Below are 27,071 nucleotides of genomic sequence, written 5' to 3'. Positions count from 1 at the left end.
AAAAATAAAATCCACAAAAAAACATTTCTCCAACAATGGGGTGAGCACAAAGACAACTAGGATCCAGGAGCCAGAGGACCATCTCAAGTACGGCACTGCAACAAACTGAATGGAAGAGCAGCTTTGAGCAAACAAATCATGATGCGTCTGAAATCCTGCCCAGCAAATCCAAGTGCATCTGCATCAGGCAGCAGCAGCAGCACACACTCTGCCAGGAGCGCATTACCAACTATAACTACTGTATGGATGGGAGGACATTCATTACTACTGTACCACCTCAGGTACTCGTCCCACCACAGAATCATTTTGCTTTATTTTGTATAGCCAAATGCAACCCTTCTGTCTCTTTCTCTTCTACTCTCTCCCTTTCTACAGTATTTGATGCTTTGCTTTCAGTTTGTCTTGCATTATGTTTAGATCATTCATTGTGTTACTTTGATGTCACTGCTTTCCATTTTACTAGAATTATTTCATACATTTTGTAAACTGCTGCAAATTGCTTGTTAAAAGTGCAACTTGTTTGTTTTGTGCTTTTTGGTTACACATCCGTGTCACAAAGAGTGATTGGCGTCAGACCAGAGCCAGAAAATAAACGAGAGATGGAGTTTGGTGGAGCTGAGCGCTTGCGCTCAGCATTTAATAAATAAACAGAACAGAAAATAAAAAGGTTGTAACATACAAAAAACACAGGACACTGCACATTCGCCAAAACAAAAGAGACAAACAAAATGGACTATACAGACAAAACACGGTGAGCTTCTATTTTTCTTAATACGATTACAATTACCGCCTTCTCCAATCCCGTTCTCCACTCACCGAACACACAACCCCGACTGGGTGAAAACATGCAGCTTTTACGCAGCTGCACCGAGACTCCAGTGCTAATCAATCATTCAATAGGAGTCGCAGTACAACTGCATGTGAATGAATAAAGTGCAATTCCCCGTGCTCACATATTACTTTTTACTTGCACGTGAAGTGCTGTGCAATCCTCGTGCCTAAATACAAAAATATACATTTTAAACACTCGTGTTACACAGACCCGTTTATATCCCGTGTACCAATGACTATACATATAACAGAAAACACACACAGGGGTGGGCACTTTGTCACAATCCGTCATACCGTGCAGCTTAAACACTGTGTGGCAGTACAATTCACAGCCAAATTACCTTAATATGTACGTTAAACCCATACAGAAACACAACTTCAACAGGAGCTACAGTATTGCTGTAAACCAGTGCCCAAATAACACAAGCGGGGGAAAGCCCCATAATTCAATGCTGCTACAGTAACTGCCGTTCCTACACAAAACAGAACGTAATTAGAATGTAGCCTTTGCGGGGAAGAACATTCTTGGCAAAATGCTGATTTCCAAGTATTCTGTCAAAAGGGAAATAAAAATAGGAAATAAACCGATGAGTAAAAAAAGTTTGACCTCCAGTAATACAGGTTCAATGAACGCGTTTGTTCTATAATGTGCAAGGGAGGGAGGAAGGGAAAACAGCCTCTTTTGATCAGATATTGTACAGTGCACACACTGTAGAGTCAGTCCAGGCACGCACTATACAGTACAAGTGCTTCTCACATCCAGTTCTAACCACAAAGACACTTCACAACTTTGCATCCTCTGCGACTTACTCAATGAGAGCACCATCTGGCTGCTGCCTGGCTGCTGTACAACTTAGGGGTTCAGCACCCTTGTCAGTAGAAAGACTCAGAAGACATACGGCTATCAGCAACCTTTACAACACCAATTAGCACTGATCGTATACTCCACAGTGCCTGCCCAGATACTGTGCTCACAGTACATCCTATAGGTCTACTGATCTGTGCAGCCCGTGGACGTGACAAACCAAAGCCACCCACTTGCCTACAAAACATTGTATTGAGTGCTTTGGAGACAGATCTCTGCCAAACCAACGGTCTGGGACTGGACTTTGGATTGAAGATTTTAAACCAGGTTCTTCTGGACTATGCACGGCAACACAGAGGCTTTAAATGTACAAACAGGCTTATCTGTAAAACAGGAATACCATTATGCTGCGTCAGCTTTCAGCACAAACCAGGAGGCGGTTAGCAGACAAATGGTCATTTCTCAAAAGGCACTGAATTACTGAAGTTTCCCACCATTCACCAAAAGTACAGATGGAGTATGAAAAACCATGACAATGACAGGTTTAACAGGATGTTTGTTGACCTCCTGTTAGTGATAAGGGTGCTGCTATTTGGTTTTAAAATTGTACACTGAAGCAGGCAGGATTTAGCTCATCTTAATCGACAATTCTTTTTTTTTTTTTTAATGTACTTGTTAGAATGGAGGTTTACAGTATTTCCTACAATATTATTTTGCACAGTTGCCAGTTTAAAATCCATTACCGTAATTGGCCATTCTCTCCATTGCCAAATTTGCTGCTGGAAAGTCTCCCTTAGGGATTATTGACACATTTTCACTAACAGCACAATCCACTGTAAATTACAGCAAGTTTAAACATTTGTGCCAAAAAATAATTATCAAAAAACAATGAATGGCTCGTGGGGGCTGGCAGAAACTTTGGAGTAGCAGATGATTCTTGGGTGGTGCTGATGGACCTCATGCACTGTATAGAGAACAAGATAATGGCACTGGCTGGTTGAAACTGCATTGCCAGCACAGTCAATACAGCTAAACCACAGACTTACGAAAATAAGGTTGGGCAACACATTCTAGTGGCTATCCATTGTATAGAAGGTGAGAAACCAAATGTGGAACCACTGCAGCACGCACCCTGGGATAATAACATAACAACGAGGAAAGAAATCTTTTAAAATGAATAAAAATCATTTAAAAAAAAAAAAATCACACACTGAACTTCTGAACCACTTCAGGGTAACGAAGCTCCTTGTGCTGTACAGTAGGAGACTTCTGGTCCCAAGCACCTTTTTAGCAGTTTGGTCGCACAGTAGATCAGGTTTAACAAAAATTAAATTTAGGACACGTTTCTAGTCTGTGCATAAATATTTTGTGAACATTTAAAAGAAAATAAGTATACTACTGTATGTTTTCACAGACTCAATTCAAATAAAGTAGTTTCCCTGTTGGAAGCCACGCCCACAGTATTACTGTAACACATGCAGCGCATGGAGGGACTGACAGAATGGAGGAGAGGTCTGGCATGCAACAAGTGGGTCCTGTGGAAATGCACATCATACGCAGTGTATTTACAGCGGTGAAGCTGTACTGTGTGTCCTGGTACTCCTGTACGCTTTGATTGCATTGAAGCCTGGGCATGCATTGCCCTGCAAGCCTGCAGTAATAACATCAATGCAGGTTATAGATTCTGGTATTCGGGGGCTGTAATTTCTCACATGACATCATAGCAAAAATCAATGGAAACTAGGACACCAAGACTTCAGCATGCATTTTACAAACCAAGGTCTGTGTTAGCCAGGGCTTTAATACTAATTGTCATGCTTAAGATCTATTATAAAGCATATTTACGGAAAGAATGCACAAGGTAAAGGATTACCATTAGTGTTCTTCCTGCTGTACAGCACATGTGTTTTACTAACCACTTAATTCACTTTAGGATGATAAAAAAAATAAACTTCATTAAAACTATTAAAAGGCTTTTGATATGTTTTAAAACAAAAAGGAGTCACTTCCCCGATTTCATTTTTATGACCATCCTTTAACAAGGTGCATAACGTCTGTATTATGGGTGCTGCAATGCCAAACGTAATCTTTCTGTACCCTTGATCCTACATGGTACAGTATCTAGCATTACACGGTGTACTGCATTAATCTATTAATTAGTTATTTAAAAAGGTGAAATTCTCAAATGGAAATCAGTCACTTACAGTAGTCAGATCAGATACTGCTAAGGTGTGGAAACTGTTTTGGAAGGAGTGGTGTTGAAGACTGAAGAAAACGCTTGAGTGAATGACCGTGTGGGGACATATGTGAACAAACAATTCTTGAAATGCATATGGTGTCAAATGACTATTGAACAAGATACAGTAGTCACTCCTTCACACGATGAATGAATCAGCAATACAATGAATGAATAAATAAAAAAAAAAAAAAAACACTAACTGGTGCACTCTGAAACCAGCCATCATTTCCAGTGGTTACCCATACAGGAAACATGTCAGTTCCAGCACAGATTGTAGCAAACCACATAACCCAATATTAACACGGGAATGCAAGCTTACTAGAAAAGGGAAGCATCTGGTAAGAGAACCCAGCATTCTGCAATGCCAAGAAGAGACAAATACATGTAACGCATGTGTAGCTGCTGCCTGTTCTAGTGCCCCTGAAACCTTTCAGTTTCGGATTCTTGACTAAAACACAATTAAAACATGAAGCAACACCAAACAAATCCCCTGCTTAACTGCATGCTAATAAACCACAGTTGAAAGGGTTAGATTACAAGAGGCAGTATGCTGTATTGCATTTGTCTATGTAGCAAGACTTATAGGGCAGCCATTTCAGTTTAAAAAAATAAATACATAATAAAAACGTGTGTAATTATGTAATTATATATCTATATATACAGCCATTCATTTATGGAAATAGCTTGCATTTTTAAACATCGTGTCACACCCTTCTAAAACGGGATGCCTTCTGTGTATATCCTCTTCAGTCACTGTGTGCAGAATGGTATCAGGTTAAGTTTCTGATCTACTTTATAATACATGTTTTCCTCAATTTTGGCAGGGCGACTTCATTTCTACAGGGGATATACATCTAGATCACAGCACATTAATTCCTGGCAGTATGACACGCAACAACTCCCCCATCCATTCAACAATGGGAAGGACGGAGAGTCAGGCTGCCAGACAGACAGGAATGTGTGCAATATCAATATGAGGCGCACTGGAAAAGCTTTGCATATTTTCCACCAGTTAATCGCTTTCTTCCTGAACCTTTCCTTTCCCTGATCGCACTCCACACCACTTATCAGGACAAATACACGCATGACAGGGAGATAACATCCTCCTGGAGATATTATTCAACAAAGACCGGAGAACACTGTGCATTAAAGAAGGTACAGCAAAGCAGCTCACTTCTATAAATAGGTGACCTTCATTTACTGATTTAAACAGGAAACCAGGATAGGAAAAAACATTTCAAACAAAATAATCAACTGTATTCTCAGTGTCCCCGTTTAAACTGATTTAACCTTAAAACATTAAGATACTATAAACACCTTAACACAAACTTAAATTCCTACTACTTTCAGATCCTTATACTGAAGTAAATGTTTTGTTACTGTACATTGACGAAACAGCTTATTCAGAGGACACTGATTAGTTCAACCAACTAGAGACAGATGTTCTCAATATTGTTCGAGTTATGCTGTATGCAGGTTGACTTATCAGATTTGCGACACAGAAATTAGTTACTGTAGGGGGATGCTATATTAGGAGAACTAAAATTGCATCACAAGCAAAATTGCATCACAAGCAAAAAGTAAATACAGAAGGCAGAGCTCCAGGATGAGCAGTAAGTAGGCCAAATGTTTTAGTTTTCACAATGTCACAACCCCTCCACCCTCACTTTAACTACGATTGAGGATAAAACAAACATTCCAGAGATCCCAGCTACTTCATCCAGTGTTTACTCACCCCACCTCCCAGACAGTCAGTGCTGACAACTCTGCGTGGACATTTCAACAGAGCCAGTTTTTGTAACCCACATCAGTGACCTGATATAACAAGCTTCTATTTTCCTGGCATACATAATTCTGCTGAATGAAAGAAGTGAGGCAGAAATATTCAGAACTGTTCAAGTCCTTTGACCACCGATAATCATTCAGATTTCCGTTTTAAAACAACTTCACGCATGCCATTATACTGTGCCAGCAACACTGCCTCAATGAAAGACTAAAGCTTTCAGAAGTTTAGTCAAAAGCAGAACTGTCATGGCATGTTATAAAATATCATTTTAAAATGTTTTACTACAAGGCAGTTTACAACAGCATTTGAATAGAAGAGAATTTTAACTGCTGGCCCAGAAAATACACAAGAATTGCAGTGCGACAAATGTCTCGCTGGATTGCCTAGTTCCTTCAAACTTGTAAATGATTCAGCAGCTAGTGCTTTGGAAATGATATATAGCACAGCAGCCAGCACTAATGCGCTGCTGGGGCTCTGAACATCTTTCTGATTTAGCGCTATTCAAAAGAAATCTGCTGTCACCAAGCTACAGTGCTGACACACATATCATACAACACTGAACACTTTGTTGATACGATTGCAGAATTTGCTATAAAGTTTCTTTATGTACATAAACACACACAGATATGAAGATTTAAAGCTATGGCTATCCCAGCCAGTTTAGGTGAAATGCTTACACGTTTACTTTATATTGGCTACTTCGCAGCATGTCACACCACTCAAAACTGACCTACAGTACTGTGTAAAAGGGGTGTTCCCAGTGGAAATCATCTGAACAGTATTGCGGGTTACCTTCACCCCTTTCCAGGACTGTATATGTTCATCTTTAGTATAGTAGGTCATTTGTGTATGTGGTATACTTAGAGTAGAGCTGCACTTTCCATTCTCTACTGCTATTCAGCTGAGGACTCCCAACTAGTGCAGTCAACCTGAAATGTAGTTTTGTAACTATTTTCAAGCACTCATATTTCCCAATCCCTCTTCCTTTAAAAAGAAGCACTGTTTCTTGCCATGAACACTGCTCGCCCAGTCAATGTTTCAGAGGTGCCTCAGCTGGCTTCGCATTGAGATCTCAGCAGCACGGAGAATGTATAATGACCAGGAGCAGCTGCGCATGAATTACGCTGGCTGGAAATGAGACCTTAACCAGGGAAAGATGACAGGTCTTGGAATCTTACAACAAACAGTATGAGCAAAATAAATGAGACGCTGATGGCACAGTGTGTAAATTTAGGTACACAGTAAATAATGCCTGAAACTAATTTGCAATCTGGAACAGGCAGAAAAAAAAACCAGCCAAACCACACCTGAATGCTGTACTGCCAATGAAAAACACCCTGTTTTAAGTGATGATACTTAAACATCTCAACTCCACGTTCTTACAAGACAGCCCAATGGCAGGTTTATTCCCATGTATTCTACAGTACTTCATTCCCTAAAATACAGTGTTAACAGTCAAAGTGCCAACAGTGTGCAATCATGCTCCCAGGATTTTGCTTTTTTGCGGTATGTTTACACAATGCCAGCAGAACTGAAAAACATGTGACTAGCCTCTGGGTCAACAATCACTTCACTGTGCTATTAATGCACCGCTCCCTAGGATAAAGGCTGCTACACCAATGACTTCATCATACAGTACTCTTAAATGGATATCACAGGTAACACCAACAAGTACAGCAATATGATAATCTGACTGGTTAGAAGACACAATGAGAGATCCAACCCCACCCCCAAGTCGTCTTTGATTTACTGAGAATAGGTGACTATCGGTGTGACACCAAATTATTTTGTGGCAGTCTGCAGGTGACTTACAACACAAACCTGGCAGGAGTACAGGCAGTCATTTCATTCAGTTAGAGACATTAAAAGAACTGATACATACTTCCTTGGCCTGAAAATGTAATGAAATCTGCTTTATGCAGCTTTGATTACAGGCTGCATTTACTGTAAGAGCAGCAAGGTAGCATATTTGTTAAACTGCAGCAGGGTAATGTACCAGTGCTTACCAAGATGGATTACTTGAACTAATACGGAGTTACTAACCACTTCCTTTTTTAAACAATACCTGATTTATAAGCTTTTACCATTAGTTCTACATTTTAAGATTGATTTTTATTTAAATGGAAGAGATCTTAATGAAAACAAGCCGTGGCAAAGCAAAATTTAGAGTAAGTTGTGTGTGGATTCAGGTTTGGCTTGTGATCCAGCTTAAATGGTGAGAAAGTCAAAGCTGACACTTTTTCCAGCAGCCCTGCAACAGTCATTAAACTTGACAGCAACACCTGGAGACACCTGGACTCAAACTCCCATGTCTGTTAGATTCTGGCAGAACAAACAGTGCTTAAAAATGCTTTTAACAACCTCCAGCAACCATTATGCAATAGTACAAAGGTTACTATTGAATCTGACTAAACAGGGTTACCCCCCCCCAAAAAAAAACGCAAGGAGTTTAATTTGTCTTTTTCATCTGCCTTTAAGAGCTATTCCAAAGCTCAGCAGTTCATAAACACACATTTTCAACCAGCAAAAGATAGTCTGATCAACTGTATGCGATTCACTTTCTGAAAATATCCACAAATGATTTTACTGATTTAAAAAAAAAAAAAAGAGAAAATCTTCCCAGGAATTGTTTCACAGTCGATGTCACACTAAAGCTACAAAAATCTGGAGCACAGTGCCACAACTTTTTCTAAAAATCCAACATTTTTTTAGAAATATAACCTTTTAAAATAAACTGGCGGATAAAGCAAACACTGCCAAATACAGCTGTCACATTATATCGGAGCACCCGTGCCTGGTTAGCAACGCGAAACTTAACACTGAACAGGTTTTCAAAGGACAAAGCACTTTAAACTGTACGTTTAAAAGGAATCACTGAAACTATTCAAACAAAGACTACACGAAACCGGAACAGCTGTAACAGTCATATTCTATAGGCGATGGGAGTTCTTATCGTGGGATCTGAAGTTCAAAAACACGCTTTCTGTAACTTTGGATAGCATGCCACACATTCCATACCATCTACCTGCATGACTTATTTAAATAGCAGACAGAACACTTGAGTGAAACGAAACCAGTTCGTTGTTTTTGTTTTGTTTTTTTTCGCATTACTAACACTTCGCATCACCTCACGTAGCCAAAAATGTGAGCAAAAAATAAGCATTCGGTTTGAGCCTGGCGGGCAAAGTGTCCGATTGTGTGGCCTTAACTCAAATGCCACAGCGCAAACGGCTATCCCGCTCCAGTAGCCTTCACAATTTAGTAAAAAATTGTCAGCGTTTCCCATCTGGTGAATTATACGGCTACGTTTCCCCATGTGTGGTTTCCTTACCTCGCTCGCTGCTGATCCGGATGAATGTTTTCTCTCGCCATCTTCCCCGGGTGGACCTGTCCATCGTGTCGCCATTATTTCATTTCAAATTACAAAGGCACAGACCAAGAGTCCACATTGAAAAACACAAATCCGAAAGGAAGCGCGAGTGTGCAGGCGTTATAAAACCAGAGGTCCCCGGCAATCCACCCCGTCGTCTTCCCTCATTTCGTCGGGAAAAAAATACCTAAAATAAAAAAAGGGCGGAAATTAAATGAGGTTATCGGTGTCGGGTTTTGCGCCTGTCCCTTGTTAATTACTGTGGTCGCCAGTCATTAAATCTTGCCAGACCAACAGAAACACTGCTCTCGACAGAGAAAGCGCACCACCCAGCCTGCCTTGGTTCATTGCTATACAGTCACAACTGATTTTTATCATTACAGAAATGCTGGGGGCCATATATCATATCCATAAAATGTCAACAATTGAGTAATATAATCTGCAGGCTATTTGAGCGTGGAAACAGCGAACAAATCCGTTTATTTCGCTTCACATCTACAGAGACGGCTGATGTCCTCAGCGTTGTGTTAATATAACAAAACAAGAAACCTTACTAGGCGGTCCACTTAAAGGAAATTCTGTTTACACTTTTAAATAATTAATCATTTATTAATAAGACGTATTTGGGGTATTTATAGCCTCAGAAAAGTAATTTTCTAAATGTGCTTTGATAAAAAAAAATAATAATAATAATTAAAAAAACGCATTCTACTGATTTGTGTTGTTGCTAGAAACGTAAATTGTTTCAGTCTAACAAATAATACACATTAGATTGAAAACCAAAACGTGGTGTTTTCCATGAGGAATGATATTGCTCTTTGTCCACGTTTATTAAAAAAAATTACATATGATCAGGTGCACTCCTCCTATGAGTTTCCATATTTAATAATTAATGACCTGGAGCTCGCACCAGAAGGATTACATGACCAGCTACATGTACTCATGTTAGACTGTAACTTTACTATCCTCCAGGTCTATTGATTTTCAAGCATGGTGATTCTTGCAAAAGCAAGTTATTAATCGTAGTAGCCTATCATCAAAACATGGAAGTAAGAAAAAAGTCAAGCCATTTCATTTACCTGACCTAAATAAAGCAAGCACTGCTGTAGTTCATAAACCATGTACTGTGAGTTTAGGGATAAAAGCCAGTGTACATCAAAGCGTTATCCTTTGCTGCTGCTTCCCACGTTACACCAAAAGGCCCGGGCCTCAGGATTTGTCCTCTTGTCGATTGAGCAGAGGGGATCCCTCAGATCGCAAACACAAGGCTTATGACTTCTTGTTCTGCCCTGGGTCGTTCTTTAGTCCAGTTATTTATTTACAGTGTATATTCTTCTCTCATATTAAACAAATAAATAAATACAAAAAATTAAAGATACCCAACAAACATATATCCACGAGTGACATCTTATTCAAGCAGTGTTTTTTTGTGTAGAAAAATTAATCCAGCAGCTATGTTCAAATTGCAGTCAGTCAATTGATAGTGTAAAACGAACCCCCCTTTTCAAACGATACGGAGCGAAAAGAACGCAGTTCCACAACAAACCTTCCTTTTTATGTATCAAGCGTCCAGAACAGTTGTAGCTTTGTTACTTTGGCTTACTTGAATAGAAAAAAAAAACGCCTCTCTGATATACTCCAACCGCATGTTTTTCCCCCGTAAATTGAAATAATAACGTTCACAAAGTCATGGCCAACCCACTACACTATTGTAGAGTTGGGTTTCGATTATAGGTTCGTGAAAAACATTTATTTCCATCAATATTCCTTTCTTATCCCTGTGGTGGCGCGGCGGACTGTTGGGAATGCAAGACCAATCCTCTCACCAGCCCCTCCCGCTTTGTCGGCGGCACACCCAACCAATCACATGGAACTTTTTAATTTGTAATTTAAACTCAGCCAACTGGATGCGTTCTTGCATGCATAACAGAGGGTTAAACTCGATAGTGGTAGAGTTAAAAAATAAATTCAGTTCAGTTTAGTCAGTGGAGATAGTCAAAGGTGAAGCGGAGTTTAGTTTATTTAGGTTAAAGTCAAGGCGGAGCGGGAGCGATAGAGAACAGGCCGTTTGGTTTTGACAAGAGAAAGTAAACGAAATTTAATTACAAGCGTGCTTCATCAGGTTAAATATAAATATATGTTGCTGATCCACGACAAAGCTTTCTCATAAAAATGACTGAAGAACTAACTTTTTTTTTATTAGCTTTTTACATAATAATTAGCTAAAAAAATAAATAAATAAATACTAATAACTGGACTCCTGTCCTTAAACCTTTCATGCATGAAATATTGAAAACAGCTAAATAAGCTTTATTTTTCATTAAAACATTTTTTTTTCCATTGGTTTATAATGGGATACATTGCCTCTTCATTGAGGCTATCATCCATTTGCGTCTTCCATAAGTCTCCTCATCAAGATTTGAGTTTTTTTTTTTAAATCTGCCCCAATGGGGTTGCCATCCTCGAATTGGTTATTGTATTTATTTACTTAGATATCTTGTGTGTTCTTGTTTAGCAAAACTGGTGCATACACATTAAAAAAAAAGAATGCCTCGACACCTGTTTGAAATGATCTTTGTTTATAAACATTGCTGTAATATAAATGACTACATTTGAATCTATGGAATGTGAACTTGATTGGTTGTCGCTGTGATCGGTTGTCAGTTGATTGGTTGTTGCTGTGATCTGGCAGACCTGTTTTGAATCCAACTACTGGAGGATTTGAAGAAAACACTATGACGTCACAGTGAATGTCTGTTCAAACAATCTGGGGATGAGCCACTAACCCTGTACAGGTCATTGTTAGTGTTTTTGGGGACGCAGTATTGCTAATGCCAACACGTAAAGTGTGTCTCCAAACACTAAGATGATTATCTCTACCAGAGTTTGAGACTTTTTCAAAGCTGACGACAGAGATACATTTTCTTCTATTTCATGGCAACAAAAATCAGAGTGCTGTAATATTTAATTAGTTTTATAAAATACTAACTACACACCGTTAGTTCAGTTGAAGTTAAACACTCAAATGGATTTCACACTATATTATCATCTCTGGGCTGTAAATACAGAGCAAAGTGTGGTACAGCACAAAAACAGCATAATTAAAGCACTGTAAAAGGCGTTTATAGAGGTACTAAATAAAAACAAATACTATTAAAACAATATCGACAGTGATTATTGTTTGGCAATATATACACAGGGCAGAATATTCCATATGAAATATCATCTGCAATGATATCCGAATGTAACTAGTTAATGAAGAAAGCCAGGCAGGAGAGGTTTATTCTTTGCAGTCAATGTTTCTAAGAACATTTGATATTTAATCTTTAATGGTTGCAAATTTGAGAAGACCTTGTTTTCACATTGCATCAGGTAGGTGCTGGATCTTTGAATATCCCTAAACAAGACACCAGCACAACTTTCACACTCTGACCGGGCCTCCCATCCTGCTTCTTTATGATCCTAACTAATACACAGCTGTTTGTGGTCCTTAAATAACATTTGGATAACATTTTTTATATATATATATATATATATATATATATATATATATATATATATATATATATATATATATATATATATATATATATATATATTTTTTTTTAATGGCACACCCCAATGGTGACTATTTTGGCTAGTTTTGTATGAGATGAACTCTAGGCAGGAGAGGGTCCATTGTTTTGTACTTACTTTTGAATCTTGGCAGCATGTTGACAGTAGGGGTGCACCCCTAGGTGACAGCCCTATTTGGATAATTCCTGCAGTGTCTGCGCTTCATTTATAATTGACCGGAATGCGTGCCTACGCATGCTGCGCTTACCAAAGCCCTCATCGAGTTGGGACAGGATGCCCTTGGCCTTTCCAGCATCACAGGCTTGGAATGTCCTTCCTTTTGGAGTATGACATATTATTTCCTGGCAGGCTATTTTTAACCTCCATTCCTTAGTACTATTTAATTATGTCTACTTGTTTATTAGGTTTATCACATTTGAACATATTTATGAGCTCTAACAGCTATTTTTTTCAGGTATGGAAGGGTAGGGGAATGAAAGATGTGTTTGAGAATTAGCTAGGGAAGGGGAGAGTTTACAGTTGCATTGCCATGTTTTGGGACTTGGCTTGGACACCAGAAATCACACCCCTGCTTTCATGAATGTTTAAGGTTGACCAACCACAGAACAGACAACCTATGGAAGGGTAAAGTACCTCTAACCACATCCTGATGCTTGAAACAGTTTAGCTTTGCCTCAGCTCACTGGCTGTACAAGAGATACCAGCAATGTTTTCAGCTCATATTCATATATTATTTTCAAGCAACGTTAAGTATAACAATATAGAGCTGCATATGCATTGTTACTTTTTTTTTTTTTTTTATAAAAGCAAAATAAATAGATTATAAATCATATACAATATTAACATGTGATTTGATTTCTTCACAATAGGCATAGTGCAGGTTCTTTGGGTTAGCTATTAATGCAGTGTTACTGTAAAATATCATACAACCTCATTATTGATGTTTTACATACTTAGTAATGAGTAGCCTTTGTTCTGTAGATTCAGTGCAGAAATCCACTGAGGATTTGGTGTATTTTGCTGACTGAGAATTATTTCAGATTGCTCTTGCCCTACCCAGCCACACACTTCCTCATAAATACAGAAGATGCCATACCTCTAATATACAGAAAGAAAAAAACCCAGATAGGACTACTGTGGCACAATAGAATTGTCAAACACTAGTTAGATGAAAAATGGAGTGAAAAAAAAATATTTTGCATGAAGTATTCATAAAATTGACTTTTTTATTACGTTTACTTGGAAAATGTACTTTAAAAATCCTCATTATCAACAACTTCCCTCGGACCTGGGATAATTCATGCTATATCTACTGTACACCACCATGCCCCATCTACTGGCCTCTGCATTCCAGCAGAATGTAGGTAATATTCCAGAAATCAGATCAATAAAGAGCTTTTTTTTTTTTTTTTAAATAATTCAACACCCTAGAAACATTTAGTATTGCTGCTTCCTGTCATTATTAAGAATAGACCATGTGGAGCTAGTGTGTTATCTAAGAGAACCAGTAGATTAATTTGGATAAATGTCTGGTAGTTAAATCTGTAGGGTGGGAGTTGCTTCCAATAACCCCCGGTAGACCCCTACAGCCCCTCTCTTAATAAACCATGCAGCTTCAATTTAGCCCATTTCACTGCTGTTGTCTTGACTTGGACATCTTATATTCTTATTCCTGCAATTGCCTCACCAGTGTTTTTTTTGGCTTGCGAGCTTCTGGTTTAGGGTACAGTGATTGTTACCAGTACCACCTCTTCCTGAGAAGTCTGTAGGTATTTTGCTTCTAATAGTCTGATATGCTCTTCCAAGGCTCAAGGTCATCATTAGAAGGTCAAAGCCCATACTGGGGACATGTTGTGTCTTGAAGGGTGATCCTGACTGACTCTCTGATAATCTGTGGGAGGCAAACAAATAGAAATATATTCTGACAGAATTACACAATATACACTTAGGGCCTGATTTTCAAAAGGGGTAAAATAAGAGCTAGATCGCACAGTGATTTCTAAAATTTGATTTAGGTCACTAAACATATGGCTTTCAAAAGGTTGATATAAAATGTGCCATGTATCTACCTGTTGAACCCTTAAAATAACTTAATTTAATTACATAAATCAGGTATTACAAATCATTTTGCAACCTACTTCTTATTTTGCCCCTTTTGAAAATCAGGCCCTTGCTGTCTCTAATGAACATTGTGTTGTGAAGAATGTGCAATGAAAACAACATTATAGACTTCAAATTATTTCTGATTTTATGTTTGTTTGTTTTGTTTAGGATATGATTAATTGGGAATCCAATCTGTATGAATAAAAGTCTTCTGTTTAAATGCAGTCAGGCTATTTTGTAGTTTGCCAAATGTATTACAAGCTAACTTTGGCAGTCTCCTAGTTCTGTAATATTTGAAAATGTTCAACATTCATTGGCAATGGTTCTGCCTTCACCCTCATATTTTAAATTCATATATTGTACTACATTGTATTCCCTTTTGCACCAGTCCTATGCATACAGCACAGTATATTTAATTGAATTGTGAAATAACGAATACAGCTTGCACTATAGTTTGCTACATTGTCTATATATACAGTGGCTTGCGAAAGTATTGACCCCCCCTTGGCATTTTTCCTATTTTGTTGCCTTACAACCTGGAATTAAAATGGATTTTTATTTGGATTTCATGTAATGGACATACACAAAATAGTCCAAATTGGTGAAGTGAAATGAAAAAAATAACTTGTTTAAAAAAATTCTAAAAAATAAATAACGGAAAAGTGGTGCGTGCATATGTATTCACCCCCTTTGCTATTAAGCCTCTAAATAAGATCTGGTGCAACCAATTACCTTCAGAAGTCACATAATTAGTTAAATAAAGTCCACCTGTGTGCAATCTAAGTGTCACATGATCTCAGTATATATACACCTGTTCTGAAAGGCCCCAGAGTCTGCAACACCACTAAGCAAGGGGCACCACCAAGCAAGTGGCACCATGAAGATCAAGGCGCTCTCTAAACAGGTCAGGGAGAAGTACAGAGCAGGGTTGGGTTATAAAAATATTCGAAACTTTGAACATCCCACGGAGCACCATTAAAGCCATTATTAAAAAATAGAAAGAATACGGCACCACAATAAACCTGGCAAGAGAGGGCCGCTCACCAAAACTCACGGACCAGGCAAGGAGGGCATTAATCAGAGAGGCAACAAAGAGACCAAAGATAACCCTGAAGGAGCTGCAAAGCTCCACAGCGGAGATTGGAATATCTGTCCATAGGACCACTTTAAGCCGTACGCTCCACAGAGCTGGGCTTTACGGAAGAGTGGCCAGAAAAAAGCCATTGCTTATAGAAAAAAATAAGCAAACACGTTTGATGTTTATCAAAAGGCATGTGGGAGACTCCCCAAACATATGGGAGAAGGTACTCTGGTCAGATGAGCTTTTTGGCCATCAAGGAAAACGTTATGTCTGGCACAAATCCAACACCTCTCATCACCCCGAGAACACCATCCCCACAGTGAAGCATGGTGGTGGCAGCATCATGCTGTGGGGATGTTTTTCATCGGCAGGGACTGGGAAACTGGTCAGAATTGAAGGAATGATGGATGGCGCTAAATACAGAGAAATTCTTGAGGGAAACCTGTTTCAGTCTTCCAGAGATTTGAGACTGGGACGGAGGTTCACCTTCCAGCAGGACAATGACCCTAAGCATACTGCTAAAGCAACACTCGAGTGGTTTAAGGGGAAACATTTAAATGTCTTGGAATGGCCTAGTCAAAGCCCAGACCTCAATCCAATTGAGAATCTGTGGTATGACTTAAAGATTGCTGTACACCAGCGAAACCCATCCAACTTTAAGGAGCTGGAGCAGTTTTGCCTTGAAGAATGGGCAAAAATCCCAGTGGCTAGATGTGGCAAGCTTATAGATACATACCCCAAGAGACTTGCAGCTGTAATTGCTGCAAAAGGTGGCTCTACAAAGTATTGACTTTGGGGGGGTGAATAGTTATACACGCTCAAGTTTTCTGTTTTTTTGCCTTATTTCTTGTTTGTTTCACAATAAAAAATATTTTGCATCTTCAAAGTGGTAGGCATGTTGTGTAAATCAAATGATACACACCCCCAAAAAATCCATTTTAATTCCAGGTTGTAAGGCAACAAAATAGGAAAAATGCCAAGGGGGGTCAATACTTTCGCAAGCCACTATGTGTGTTATATATATATATATATATATATACACACACACACACACACACACACACACACACAAATACACCTAGAAAATGGAAACTGAACAAACTATGTTATTTGCATTCTGTGTTTATCAACAGTAAGTTCATTTGTTGAAGAATATTTGATACATGAGTAAACAAATTCTTTTCTTTACAAAACGATGCTCCCTATAAATGCAATAGGAAGCAATACTGATATATTAAAGACTATTAAAGCCTTTACTTATTTTATTAAAATCCTGCTTTTGTTGCGTGTGGCTCTTTTTGACACATGCTCTAGACAACATTCCATCTTCACCCCATGAACAGCCTATAGTGTGGTGTAAGATTTTTCGTATGTAATTAACAGTATATATTTTTTGGTTCAATATATTATTACGTTATTCAGTAATGCAGTTATATTCTTCACATATTAGCAAACCCCTACACTATACAGCTATTGTCACAAATAGGGCAATGATGTCACAAGCTACCACTTTTGCAAAGATTCCATGACAGATGCAGAGAAAGACAATAGGTAACAGTGTTCTGTTCTGAAGGGAGGCCCTCAGTGACACAATGCAGCTGGACAATGGGAGGGTTCTTTTGACTCATGCCAAAAAATGCCATCTTGCACAAGAGCGTTGTCTTATCCTGCATTGTCCAATGCTGAGCTCTGCTCTCTCTAAATACAATACACTGGTTATCCTGCATGAATAATCTAATCACTAGGCGAGAAAGGAGCTAGAAAAAACTTGTGTGTATTGTATCACTCATTGCTTTTTATTTCAGTAAGGGAAAATTGGAAATGTGGAAAAAAACATGTTTTATTCAATTAACAAGTCATTATAATGTATTAACTAAAACTGTAACTGTTCAACCTCCAGTATCCCATAACATTGTTTAGTTTCATACAAATAGGTAATAATGGTTACATGCCTTTCTGTGCACTCTGCAATTGAAATGCAGATTGTTGTCCATTTCCTCAAAGAATGTTGAGCTGCAGGCAGTCCTGGAAACATTATTGCCACTGCGTCTCTAAATGAACCAAACAAGAACGGTCCAGCTACCCCCTTCGGCAGCACAAGGACATGCGGAAAATGACGTCTGGAAGGTATGGTGGGGGGGGGGGGGGGGGGGGGGGGGGGAGCACTGACGGCTCATATATTACAGCAAAGCTACATCTTGATTGGTTCCCACCACTATTATCTCATTTTATCTTGACATAAACCAAGTCTAATATTAGCATTAAGTAAATAGCAGCTACTCATGTAATAAAAATCATAAATATGTTAAAACTATTACAGTCAGTAGACACTCAATACAATAAAAACAAAACAAAAAAACCCACAACAATTATTATATTTTTGGCAGTCAATAACCCCATGTAGAATTGCTCACAGTATTTATTTTTGGCAGTCGATAACTGCATGTAGAATTACTCACAGTCTTTATTTTTGGCAGTCGATAACCCCATGTAGAATTGCTCACAGTATTTATTTTGTTTTGATACAGTACATGGCCAAAATCCAGGTGTGGCCCTTTGAATTTCACATCCATTGCTTGCCAACGTGACTGACCCAAACATCTCTGAAACCATCTTTTCTTTTAGTTTCTGAACAGTACAGAAATGAACAGGCTATCCTGACTGCTAACACATTGATTCAAGTTTTTGGAACAGTATTGCTCTGCAGAGAGAATAAACAAGACTAGCGTTCGGTTGGATTATTGGAATCACATGGCATTAGGTTCAGTGTGAGGTCACCATGAGAATGACAGGAAGATTATGCCACTCGGCTAAAAGGGGATTATCTGTATTCCTGCTAAGTGTGATAATGAACCTGCTGTAGATTCATGGATAGAGATACTGTGGACTGGGTTTCTATACACACAATGGGCAAATATGAAATTGTTGTTTATACATTCATACATGTATAAATCTAAACCCACACCTTCAGAATAAGCATAGTATGATAACTAATGGTACAACATTTTTTAAAAGCCGCTATAGTAAGCCGATAGTACTGTTTTTCATGTATCTATTTCTGGAATTCATTTATAAATGGCCCACACAATAATAGAGCAACAGTTTTGTAAAATGTATAATTTTATTGCTACTTTTTTCAAATAAAGGGCCTGGACTATCTGAATGTCAGCAGAAAGACATCGTTTAGATCAATTCAACAGGCCCATGGTGGTATGCTTCCATTTCATAGAAACGGATACAGTAAACCACTGTTTAATAAACTGACTGTTAGTTAGATAGAACCTTATTAAATAAACAGAGCTTTGAATAAAAGCATGAGACTCTGTGCAGGACAGACAGCATCTTTACAGTTCTCAGGCAGTACAGACATCTCTTTCTTTCCCCTAGTAAAGCCACTCTCTTCTTGCTGCGGATGAACCACCTGTTTCTCAGACTGGGTTGTGTGCCCTTTGTTAGAAGGTCATTCCAAATGAGGGACTTCACAATGCCTCCCTGCTCTTGGAATCTCTTTCTGCCATTCTTTGAGTTCCACTTACATTTCTGCTGCTTCAGTTGAAGTGTATTCTTTGTCTGGAAATGAAAGATGGATATGAAGAGTTGATAATGTATTTGGTCAACCTAATTGTCTTGAAAGGTATACATTTGAGTAAAAACATATACAAAACATAACTATCAATTTACTAAAGTTTGTATTTGTCAGGAGTATTTAATCTCATAGAAATCAACTAAAGAGGAAGAATACTGTAGATAAATTAGAAACATAAAAAAATCACACTTTTAAACTCTAAAAAGTTTAAGCAGCGTGTTTTGATTTAATATGTTCTTACTCATTAGAAAAGTAACACTCTCACAAATCCATTCTTGTTTTGCTGTGCACAGTTTTAAAGCAGGGGTGCCCAATCACGGTTCTGGAGGACCATTCCACACCAGGTTTAACCGGTAATATTAAATAATTAATAACTTCAGTGTCTGGGTGGCAGTTTAATTGGTTCAATTAAACAATGTAAAACAAGGTTGGAACATAGGCAAGGAGTGGAAGGGCCAAATTTGGCCACTGCTGTTTTAAAGCCTACTCATCCTACCAGAACGAAATGTTTATTGAAACTATTTGGTTCTCTCTCCTCATTCACTTCCTGTGTTACATTTAATAGTACCCTACCTGACCCAAATGCTGTAGTTTCCTATTGACAGCAGCACTGAATGCACATTGAAGGCTCAGGTGGGGTCTTATTACGTCAAACAAAAAAAAAAAAAAAAAGAGAACTTGCAGTATTGTGGCAGGAGACATTAGATTCAGTCAGCCAGAAAAAAAGCTTACTATGATACCATTATCTTTGGATTGTATGTATTCACGTTTTGAAACTAATTTTCTAATAGACATAATAGCACTGAATGTTTCTGTTCAGAACTTATCTGCAGCTCTTCTCATTTAACACTGCAGCATGTTTTCAAATAAGGTTCCAGTGAATTTGAACAATTCAGCCTGTTTAAAAATTCCATTGCAACTATAACTGGGATAACTAGAATATATTTCTGTTCAGCAGTATCTTGAAAAAGCATAAGACTTAAAAGGTTGGTTGAAATAGGATAGTCATTTTTCTTTATCAAACTTATTTGTTCTGTTAGTGGCTACATGCAAAAATGTATTTTCTACTTCAAACTAAGGTACTAGTATATACAGAATGTCTTATACTGCATTATACTTTCATCTTCAGTTTACATCAGTTATGGTCTTTTGGAAGTGTGCAGAAAGGACATTAAAGGGTTGTGGCACGCTGGCGAGTGGATAGAGGCCCAGAGATAGTCTGCAGTTCAAAAAAAATACTAATTTTATTATAAATAACACAAAACAAAAGTGCACAATGGCAAAATAAAGGGATTTAAACACAAACAAAAAACCCAATACAAAAACATACTTACAAAAACAAGGTTTCCAGGCTGGGCAATGCCTTCACTGGATTCAAAAAAAAAAACAAAACAACAAACAAAACAAAACAAAACACCAACCTGCTTCCTCAGCTCCCTCCTCCCAAATGAGAAGCAGAGGCCTCCTTTTATATCAGGTGGCTGGGTGCTAATTGATCATTAATTAACCTAATCAACTAATCAACCCCAGCCACCTGAACATAATAAACCCAGGCAGGTAGGGGAAATTAACCCCATCCTTGCCAATTTAAAAAGGGCAGAGCTTTGCTCTGCCACAAGGGTACATAAGGAACTTTTTGTTTTATTGTGTTACACGTTCCCATGTGTTCCTACAACTGCTTAGGTATGGTGTGTGTATTGTTTTTATTTATTTATTTTTTTACTTTTTTACCACTTTTTTAAACTTTTAAATTGAGATGGATTTACCAGTGGGCAGGAGGATGATGGGAAATGCAGTCCATGCAGGTACATGGGAAGCCATCTTGTGACAGGGAATGCCATTTAAAAGAAAAATTAAAACAATACACACACACACCTTATGTAAACAGCTGCAGCAACACATGGGAACATGTAACACGATAAAATAAAAAGGTCCTTCTGCTCCTTATGTACACTTTAAGTATTTTACTAGGCCTATTTTGTTCCAAGTTAATAACTGCATATTTTTTTTATTACAACCAATATCCTTCTTAAACATCAATACCATATTCCTTCAATTTGGCGCTGCCCTCCAATTAAAGACACCCTCGTATTGACACCACAGTCATATCAGCTTTATAATAGATGCCGCCCTCGAATAAACGTCGCTATCAATAAAGAAACATTAATGGATTTTTTTTTTCTCCGGCTACTAAAAAAAACACACACACACAGTAAACAAATAAACGCGCAAAACTGACTATGTACAAGTAACGCCCCGAAGAGACGGATGACTCAATCTAGCACGTACATTACAAACTAATGCACACACACATAGTAAGCACATTTTACTTTATGGTAGTACAGTTGTGAAATAAAATCCAAGATAAACTACGTACAGAACAGTAGTCCTTCTGAAGTTCTTAGGTGGATTTGTTGTTTTGTTTTTAATTCAATTGTAATTCCCGTACACAAATCCCTTCAAATAAAAACAGTGTGCTTACCGTCTATGAGAAGATTTAGTTTTGGTTTCTCTTGCAGATAAATTACAAACAAGCAAGTTACAGATTAAGAAAATAACCTAGTAGGATTTATTGAGTTTTTAGAGAAATCAAGCTGATATTCTGAGGTAGTTTTGGTGCAGAAAAACATTTACGTCACACTCTTGGATTTAACTGCCACACCAGCAGTGCCCGCTCCTTAACAACACACCATACACACTCCTGATTCGCTGTTACAACCTAAGCAAGACTTTGCCATGGTAACAGGACTAAGAACACCTGCCTTTTAGTTGACACTCTTGTACCATTCGAGACCACCATTTTGATGACTAAGGCTGCAACAACATCTGCTTAGGACTATGTTAGCTTCCAGAGAAGTTGCAATAGCCTACACTCAGCTGGTGCAGGTGGAACTTCTCAATCAATGACATGCTTTGATCACCTGTTGGAAAACAAACAGTTGTGGGCCTCAATACTTCTTCTCCATAGTGTCTTTCAGGAAAAAAGTGCCAGCGCAGATGATTGATATCAAACTCGAAACACTTTTCAGTCCATCTCATGTGTTTCCATGATTGACCCCCAGAGAGGCTGTAGGTAGTGGTTTAGCAAGTACCACCTAAAGTTTGTTTTCAACAAGCATTCGGAGCACTCAACAGATAGTGGATCAGATACGTTGAACATTAAGGACAACTCTGAAATATCTGAGTTATGTTAACTCCTATATGCTGGTCATCATTTCGAAACGCTGTTTCAGTAATCACATCCCGGTAGCCCCTCTGCTCACACATTTTGATTAATAATAATGGCTGTTATTTATACAGATTGATAATACAGGTTTTACTTTCTCTGGAGGCTTTTGCTTTTCTGTCGAGGAAAGATCTATGGAACGAGTACTTCCTGGCACATGGCTGGTATGGCTTGTTCTCTTTGGTGCAATATCTCCTTTCCTGTCAATGTTACCTTCCATCACAGAGGACTTTTCCTCTTAGGAAACAATCCATTATCACGCAGCAGCAGCAGCGGCTTCCACAGTGTGACTGTGCATTTCTTCACAGGTGTGTAAAGGATCTATTTGATCTGTGTGAAGGCCAAACAGATCAACCCAGTACCCTGTGTCTTCAACTTTTTATGTGTTCCGGCAACACATCTATAAACCAAACAAAGGATTTCCTGAAAAAAACAACTTGGACCGTCTGAACATACCATCAGACTATCTGCAAACACAAAGGACTAGGACACGGTGTGCTCAATCCAAAAACTGAATACAAGTGTTATATTGTTATCTTTGGGCGTTTCTTAGGATACATCCCAGAGCGTTATTCTGTGTCAACCAGTTAAAAAAAAAAAAAGTGCTGCAAAAGAAGCTATAACATAATAGGAAACACCCTGTTCAAATACCTTTTCTAAATGTGTCATTTTAGTCTTGCTTTTAACAATTTCAAACATTTATGTAATTCACAACCACGCTGGTAATGAATTTAAAGGATTCCAGTGCAAACTCAGAGAGAAATAAAGACCTGCTAAACCATGCAAATTACCACAGAAATATAGAATAATGCATGCAAACCTACCACGATATGGGGTAGCTTACCACTTCACTGATACAGTACCAATTTCTTGGATAAATGCATCTGCCAAATAAACTAATAATAACAATATATCATATAAGGCTAAACAGAAAAAAGATTCAGGGAAAATGTGCTCGACAGAGTAATGTTTACCAGTGTTTGAATTGACAGTGCAGGTGATGGGATTTCTGTTGATAGTTTTGCTATGAATCATAGAACATTTAGATTCTTAAGACCCAGCGTTCATCCCAAGAGGCACTGTGATGTCACTCATTTGGGATGACCCTGTCAGTGTGGTGCCGCAAACTGCAACGAGGAATCAGACTGTGACGTCACCAGCAGGAGATGTGCTGTTGTTCCTGGAAACATTTTTTAATATCAACAAAAGCTGTTAGAGAAATGTCTTTTTGTTTCTCCAACGTACATCTTTTACTCTTAAATTAGGCACAAATTATCTAGATTAAAAGAATCGGTGCATAGGAGAGATTGTGTACAGCATACCTTTGCTTCATATTACCACCAAAATAAAATGTTCTGAAAGCTGATATAAAAAACTAAAGATTAAAACCACCACACACAATTGTTTAAAATCTAACTAACTGCACAATTAAATCCCATACTTCCAGAATAACAATGGCATTGGGCACCTGAATCTGGGATTGAACAGTTCCTTGAAAAGCCCCTTATCTATCAGATATACTCTATGGCACAGTCTGGAATGTCCCCAGTGCAAAGTTGTGTTTGGTTTTCTTTTCAACTCTCTTGAGTGTGAATAAGTGAATACAAAGATATATTTAGGAAATATATAAAGAAAGACTTTGACATAGAGAGAAATTCTATTGGAATGGTAATAGAAAAGGGGAGTGATAACAGTACCGCTAAGAGCACAGTTAAACCCAGTGACTCAAGGACTCAACCAGCGCTCCTGCCCACAAGCCTATCTCTGTTGCTCCCCACGTCACTTCCAAACTTAGACAATAAAGCCACAGATAGACTACTGAGAACATTTCACAACACTGGAATCCTCCACCTGGGTGAATCCTCCAGCATGTTTAGGGGTAAGCATAAGCCCAGATACTGTGCTGTGAAATGCGCTTTTAAATGCAGGCTGATCAAATTAACCCCCAGTTACTACAAACACTGCTTGTATGGGGCTGAATACCTTGACACAGTAAACTTCAATTCTATGCCCAGCAATGATGTATCAAAGTCTATTTTTTCTTTCTTTCTTTTGCAAACTGTTCATTATATGGTCTTTTTTTTTCTTAAACCTGATCCAGATTAATTCCCTCCCAAAGTGTATTGACCCACTAACCTTTAATTTTCTTTCATTAAATTATTAACATGTTCTTTGAAATAGATGTCCTCATTGAAGGACATATTTTAAATACTAATAGAAGACTCTCCTTGACAGATTTGCACATCCTAGCACCCTTTGTGCATTCTCAATTTGCATCTCCCAAGTGCTCTAGGATTTTTACATTTCATAAAATCAAAACAATAAAATTAGGAAACAATTTGATTAATAATTATAGCTCTTTATTAATTCTGACATACAACTGTAATAGCTCACTGGGTCAAGTAGAACTGCATGCGAGTTATGCTATAACAATGCGTTTCCTTTTATAGCACTTGGAATTCCTACGAGGGGTTTTCAGAAATGAGGATTATCCTAGCTTAGCTAACCTGGATATAGCACACTATGTGAAGGGTGTGTCCGTTATGGCAGTGCAGTGGCCTTCAAAGCAGGTCTCGCACAGGGCCATTAAAACTATGTGACAGATGTCTAAAATATGCATAGATTTGGACGGGGATGTTAGCATTTCTGGGCATCGTCGTACTTAGCATTCCTCACAATCAGGATCAGATGTGACTTCCTTCTTCTGTGTTCATGCTCAAAGCTTTTAAAAGACTTGCTATTTAAAAAAACAACAGCAACCTATGTCAGTCTATTAAAAGTGATTGAAGCTTTTAAAGAAACAGTTATTTAAATGATGATATCTGGTAGTACGTATCTTGTAGACATGTTGCACTTTTGTTTGGACACTGGAATTGTCCCCTCCCCCATCACCATCTTTCCTATCAATAACCAACCAGCTGCTGTCTGTAATCACTGATACGCTTTGCAGTCAGTAAGATTCTTTGACCCCACCGACAGCGATAGGGCGAAATGACTAAGGAAGTAAAGAAACTGTAGCCGACTAAATCCTTCCATTCGTCGTACCTGTTTTGCACTTCCATTAGCAAAACAAGTCTCAAAATGTGCAGCTGTGAAAGAAACACATGTTACAGCCAACGTAGTTCCATTTGAAAACTCAATATCTGGTAGCACACTAGCTTACAGGAAGTTTTCACTTTTCTATGCCTTATTCACAAGATACTTGTTATACTTGCACTTCTTGGGTCCTTTTACTTTAGAAGTGTATTCTGGGACAAAGCATGTTACTGTCTGAAAGCATGTCAGCCAATAGGGAAAGCACCTGGTTGGGTAATCAAAGGAAATAAGCTATTAAAAGAAGTGGGGGCAAATTCACCCTCCAGGTGAAATGACCAAGCAAGTGCAACACTAACTGAAATCGTTGCTTGCAAACAGAGATTTCTTTAACAAAGTGTAGTACCAGATATCACATTTTGAAGTAAAACTATATTAGTATAACTTGTGTTGTATTCAAAACTGTACTTGAGGCCTATATGACAAATGGAAGTCCACAGAAGGTAAGAGTCATAGAATTTAGTTAGCTACAATCACTTTAAACAAGTGTAGTACCAGAAAAAATTAAATATGAAAATACATGTTTGCTAGAAGATGCTTTTTTTCTTTCAAAACTGCACATTTGAGACCTAGACAGTGAATGAACGTGTAGGACAGGTAAATTAAAAAGATACTCAAACAGTATTAATTCTTCATGGAGGCAATTCAGTGGTACAAGTATTTCCGGAAATATTTAACTTGCAAAACTTTTCTTACTTTAAATATAACATTCTTAAGCAGTGTTAGAAAACACACATTTTATTAGTACAATGTTATTACACTTAAACGTTTTTGCCTTACATCGCCATTGGATATTAAAATTAGATGATAGAAACTAAGAATCTACTTTGAACAGAGCAATGTAGTACTGTATAGCTCACTCGCAATGAGCATTTGCTCCTAATTTGTTATCCAAATGGACAGGCTTGTCGTTTCAATGCTAGAACTGACCATCAGAAAGATAGATCTGTTTGGAGATCTTTAAAACTACAACATGGTATGTGGTGCTGTGACTTAGAACCAATGTCACAGTTACAAGCTGATTGACTTCTCTGTCACTGCTGTCAGCCTTCGTAGAAAGTGTCTGTATCTGTGAGGATCTTCAAAAGCTGACAGACGTGTTCTTCAAACCTGGTACTTTACTTTTGCATTCTCGTTGATAAGACATATGTGCTGAAAAACAAACATACAATGCTTGGAACTAGCCATGTTGTAAACGATTTAGACAAAAACTCGCTAATGTGTTACTAATATTAACCATATGAAAACATTGAGAGGCTGATTTAAGAAATGAAAGCATTATCACAAGATGTAATATTTCAATGCATTTACCTTACCCTGACCTTTGTATACAGTGATACCAGTAATCAGAAAAAGGAGCAAGGGATGTTACAAT

At 38.2% G+C, this 27,071-nt stretch overlaps 2 protein-coding genes across 4 annotated transcripts in view; both read right to left on the bottom strand.

Annotated features, from left to right (window-relative positions):
- Nucleotides 1-10,844, bottom strand: part of LOC121312245 (rho GTPase-activating protein 21-like) — a 79,706-nt gene extending 68,862 nt beyond the window's left edge. Inside the window, exons 1-2 of one of the 3 annotated variants that reach the window (XM_041244187.1) lie at nucleotides 10,111-10,844; nucleotides 8,993-9,218 (exon numbers count right to left, since the gene is read on the bottom strand). In XM_041244187.1, coding sequence (XP_041100121.1) covers nucleotides 8,993-9,067 — 75 coding nt within the window. In that variant the 5' untranslated portion in view covers nucleotides 9,068-9,218; nucleotides 10,111-10,844. Of the gene's footprint in view, nucleotides 1-8,992; nucleotides 9,387-10,110 lie in introns of those variants that run through there. The other 2 variants (XM_041244195.1, XM_041244203.1) reach the window with 2 other exon arrangements.
- Nucleotides 10,845-24,965: 14,121 nt separating this feature from the next.
- LOC121312218 (hypoxanthine-guanine phosphoribosyltransferase-like) overlaps nucleotides 24,966-27,071 on the bottom strand; it is a 32,846-nt gene continuing 30,740 nt past the window's right edge. The window contains exon 9 of the mRNA XM_041244165.1: nucleotides 24,966-26,848. Within this exon, the coding sequence (XP_041100099.1) occupies nucleotides 26,801-26,848 (48 nt within the window). The 3' untranslated portion in view covers nucleotides 24,966-26,800. The remainder of the gene's footprint in view (nucleotides 26,849-27,071) is intronic.

The sequence above is a fragment of the Polyodon spathula genome, chromosome 3 (assembly GCF_017654505.1).
Source record: "Polyodon spathula isolate WHYD16114869_AA chromosome 3, ASM1765450v1, whole genome shotgun sequence".
In the NCBI taxonomy this organism is placed as follows: Eukaryota; Metazoa; Chordata; class Actinopteri; order Acipenseriformes; family Polyodontidae; genus Polyodon; species Polyodon spathula.
The sequence above is the reverse complement of the archived record's forward strand: the minus strand, read 5'-3'. Positions and strand labels throughout refer to the sequence as shown.